We start from the raw sequence: 4376 nt of genomic DNA, 5'->3' as shown, positions 1-4376 counted from the left end.
ACGAACTAAGTGAGGGGGAGTATAGTTGGATTTTTCCTCGCTTATTGCATGCTTGAAATTGAATATTTTGATATTAATATGCTTGATCGATTGATTGCTCGTTCTCTTGATTTGTTGAGTAATTTGATTGTTTTCCAATGAATTATCTAATTTCGCTTTGAATTGACGTTGAATGCATGATGGTTCGTTGGTTTAGCTAGTTAATATATCGAAATTATGATGTTCCATGGATTATTGGTTAGTTGATGCATTCACTTGATTCATTGAACCTTTTTTGGTGAGAATTGAGCCTAATGAGCATGAATTCTTTGTTTCATTCTTTCTCTTTGTTTCTTTGTGTGTGTCGAGCATTGTTTTTGCATTCTAAAACTTGTGGTTTGATTCTTTTTTAGGCTACATGCATAATGAATTCGATGCTTTTGGATGATAGAGGCATTAGGATTAATCATTTTCTCTACCACAATAAAAAGCATACCCTTTAATTTACCCCTTAGTAAACTAAGTTTGAGCCGATTTTCCCTTTTCTTTGATTTTCATATCATAATATTAAACCCGAAGCCTTTTCCTTCATATCCCCTATTTTCATACCCTTGTTGAGACCTTGATCATTCACTTTCGTCACCACACACAAAAAAAGAGAAAAAAAACAATTGAAACGGTGAAGAAATACTGTTGGAAATGTTGTTCGATCCGAAAAAAGGTTTTGAAAAAAATAGCACCCCTTTGTTCGAATGGCAAAAAGAAAAAAGAAGAAAAATGACCCTTGATTCAAACGATTATCCCTTGGTTGTTTTATTTTAATTCTTTTCATTATGCTTCAGTCTTATTGGTGGATTGTTTCAATGACTCTTTGTCTCAATAATTTTAAACCTTTCTTTTCGGCATATTTCCCTACCTAAACCTTAGCCACGTTATAACCCGATTAAAGACCTCTTGACTCTTGCATTGAATTTGTTTTTATGTGGTAGAGATTAGATCACATTACAAGCTTATGGTTATTCATTGACTTGCTTTGGCTTGAGTGTTTCTTGTCCTTAAACACTTTGAGTGAATCCTTTGTGTGGTAATCAAGTTGTGCATCATGAGATTAGTAGCCATTGGAATGTCTTGTTTCGATCATTTCCTAGCTTTGCAACTTGCTTGATTTCTTTCTAAGTTTCAATTCTTTGTTTAATTGTGGTTTATTGGGGCAGTTGGATTATGATATGAATTAAGGAATGGCAACCTATGGATTAAAAATTAAAAATACTCAAACAAAAAAGATAAAAGACATAACATAAAAAACAGGAGAACCAATAGGCATCGGCGATCGACAACCACCAATATGATTGGTGACGCTGTCGGCTAAATAAAAATTAAAGAGAAAGAAGAAGATGGCACAAAAATATTGAAAGAAAACTAAGTTGAAAAAAAAAAGGTGACTAGAGTTTTTTTAAATTCTAACTTAATTATCAATAAAAATGTAAGTCAATATTAAGTTATTCATTGTTTATTCCTCTCATGTGTAATTTATTATTATTATTTGTTTAAAATCGTGTAAAGGGAGTAGATGATATTAAATTATTAATAGTGGAGTTTCATATGTAGAGCTTCTTCGTCCATCATGCCATAATTAAAAGGGAATTGAAAACCCATTTAGAGAAATTAAGATAACAACGTAGATGTATTTACGATCCCTTTTTCTCCTTTCCTTCTATACCCAGCAGGCAGAGCATACAATAGAAATACATTAAGGCTATAGTACTATTTAGTAACCTGGAAACATTGGTGGAGGTGGTGACGAGTATTGGAATCCAATGTTTGGTGGGAGGACGATATCCACTTTGGGAGGTGGTGCAAGTTTGACAACAGGTGAAGGTGGGGATCGTACTGGTGGAGGTGGAGAATAAACATGTGGTGGCGGAGAGTAGATTAATGAAGGTGGTGAGTGCATCAGCTGGGGTGAAGAAGGAACAGGTGGTGGTGGTGGTGGTGGTGAATGGACAGGTGGTGGTGGGGAATGGGCTGGTACAGGAGGTGGAGATTGAACTGGTATCAGAGGAGGTGAGGGGAGTGGAACAGGAGGTGGGGAGTGGACTGGTACCGGAGGTGAAGATTGAACTGGTACCGGAGGTGGAGAGTGGACTGGTGGAGGTGGAGATTGGACTGGTGGAGGTGGAGAATGGACTGGTACCGGAGGTGGAGATTGAACTGGTAACGGAGGTGGAGATTGAACTGGTACCGGAGGTAGGGAGTGGACTGTTATCGGAGGTGGAGATTGAACTGGTAGCGGAGGTGGGGAGTGGACTGGTACCGGGGGTGGAGACAGAACTGGTGGTGGCGGGGAACGAACTGGCACTAGTGGTGGAGATTGAATTGGTGGTGAAGTTGGAGGTGGAGATTGAACTGGTATCGGAGATGGAGACGGAACTGACGGTGAAGGTGAAGGAACAATAGGAGCCGGTGGTCTAATAGGAGACGGTGGAGATTGATAAATCGGATCGGGTGATGGTTTTGGTTGTGGCTTGGGCATTGGAGGAGCTCGAACCGGTGCCTTCGGGGGGTTAGGCTTAGAAGGTAAAGGCCCTACAGCACACTGGTCCTTGCTACAATCAACCGGATTACTCACCACCGATTGACATTCATTATTCAACTTCTGATTTAACCGACCAGCCACACAATTACCAGAATCATCCAACACAATGGTGTTCCTTTCAGGCGATACACAACCTTTAGGCTCCTCAGTGAAATAATTGTGAGAAAAGGTGAAATTAGACAAGCTTGGCAACTTGCAGAGATTTTCAGGCACAGCTCCCGTCAACTTGTTGTGAGAAATATCCAAAATGTCAATGCTCTTCAAGCTCGATATATTTTGTGGCAAACTACCGGTGAATGAGTTGAAGCTAACATCGAAAATAGTGACATTGGCAAGCAATCCAATTTCTGGGGGGAAACAACCACCAAGGTCATTGTTCATGAAAAGGATTTCATTCAATCTCCCCATTTTCCCAATGCTACGTGGAATACAGCCTTTGAACTTATTGTTGGCAAATGTCACGACCGAGACCAAAGAGGTTCCAATTGTTTCGGGGATTGAACAAGTGAACCGATTGTTGTTTAAAAACAATGCATCCAGCTCCTTCTCAAAGATCTCTGGTGGTAAACAACCTTCAAAATTATTGTATCTTATATCAAGATACTTAATGGTTGTCCATGTCATTACAACCTCAGGGAATGGGCCAACGAACCGGTTGTTGCTTATATCAAATTCGTACATAAGATTAAGCCTTGAAAAGCTCTTGGGGATAATACCACAAAACCTGTTGGAATTTAAATGGATCAATGCAAGGTCGGTCATCAACCCCAACTCTACTGGAAGATAACCGGCAATGTCGGCATGGTTAAGGTCAATACCAGCCACGACCGTCAAATTCGGGTCATCCAATGCCGGAGCACAAAACACGCCTTTGTAGCTACACACATTGGACCCAAACCAGTTCCGGGTGATGTTCAAAGGGTCGGAGTACATAGCTTTTTTCCAGGCTTGAAGAGCAATGAAGGCCCTCCTAAGCCTTTCATTTTTGAAAGTTTCCGTTGTTTTTACTGTATATTCAAACCCATCGGGGAGATCACCATTTTCGGGTAGAGCTAAGAGTTGACGACGAGCGATATAAGACGCTTCGTTGTCGGATAATGCAGAAGTGGGTATAGCTTTATACAAGAAAAAACAAAAGAATAAAAGAAAGCAGCCCAAGGCCGGAAGAGCTTTCATTATTGGCCACCTTGGTCTGCCCAAGGCTGCTTTTGCAATGAAGATGGAACCGTAAGAAGAGGATTATATAGGGAGAAAAATGTCTAATTTTAGCTACCGGAGAGATTGTTGGATGGCTTATATATTTTTAGAGACAAATTGGTGGCCTTGTGAGAAGTAAGGTTTATTAATGAAATAACTTGACACAAATTCTGTTGACAAATAATCAAGAATAATATATATGTATATAGTTTAATTAAATAACTTGACACTAATTCTATTGAAAAATAATCAAGGAATCATAAGTACTATATATATATATATATATATATATATATATATATACATACATATTATTTATTAAATTTTTAACTAAGTTGATTTCATGAAATAACTTGAGAAGAATTATGTTAAAAAGCAATTTAAATAATCTCATTTAAAATAGCACGAACCAAATAATTTCGGTGATTAAGGGATTATTACACCTCATATGCAAAGGTATATGGGTGTCATTTTCAAAGTCTTTAAACAAATATTATCTTGTATTATCTCGTATTAATAAAAAAATCATAAATATTATTTCAGAAATGTTTCTATCTTTTCATTTTTATATAAATTTTCTTATTTTTTATATCTTTATAAATGT

At 37.9% G+C, this 4376-nt stretch overlaps 1 protein-coding gene across 1 annotated transcript; it reads right to left on the bottom strand.

Annotated features, from left to right (window-relative positions):
- Nucleotides 1-1647: 1647 nt before the first annotated feature.
- On the bottom strand, nucleotides 1648-3763 carry LOC120120648 (pollen-specific leucine-rich repeat extensin-like protein 3). The gene has a single exon (XM_039140231.1). The coding sequence runs from the start codon at nucleotides 3749-3751 to the stop codon at nucleotides 1748-1750; it is 2004 nt and encodes a 667-aa protein (XP_038996162.1). The 5' UTR covers nucleotides 3752-3763; the 3' UTR covers nucleotides 1648-1747.
- Between the last annotated feature and the right edge of the window lie 613 nt (nucleotides 3764-4376).

The sequence above is a fragment of the Hibiscus syriacus genome, unplaced genomic scaffold (genome assembly GCF_006381635.1).
Source record: "Hibiscus syriacus cultivar Baekdansim isolate YM2019G1 unplaced genomic scaffold, ASM638163v2 tig00110343_pilon, whole genome shotgun sequence".
NCBI lineage: Eukaryota > Viridiplantae > Streptophyta > Magnoliopsida > Malvales > Malvaceae > Hibiscus > Hibiscus syriacus.
The sequence above is the reverse complement of the archived record's forward strand: the minus strand, read 5'-3'. Positions and strand labels throughout refer to the sequence as shown.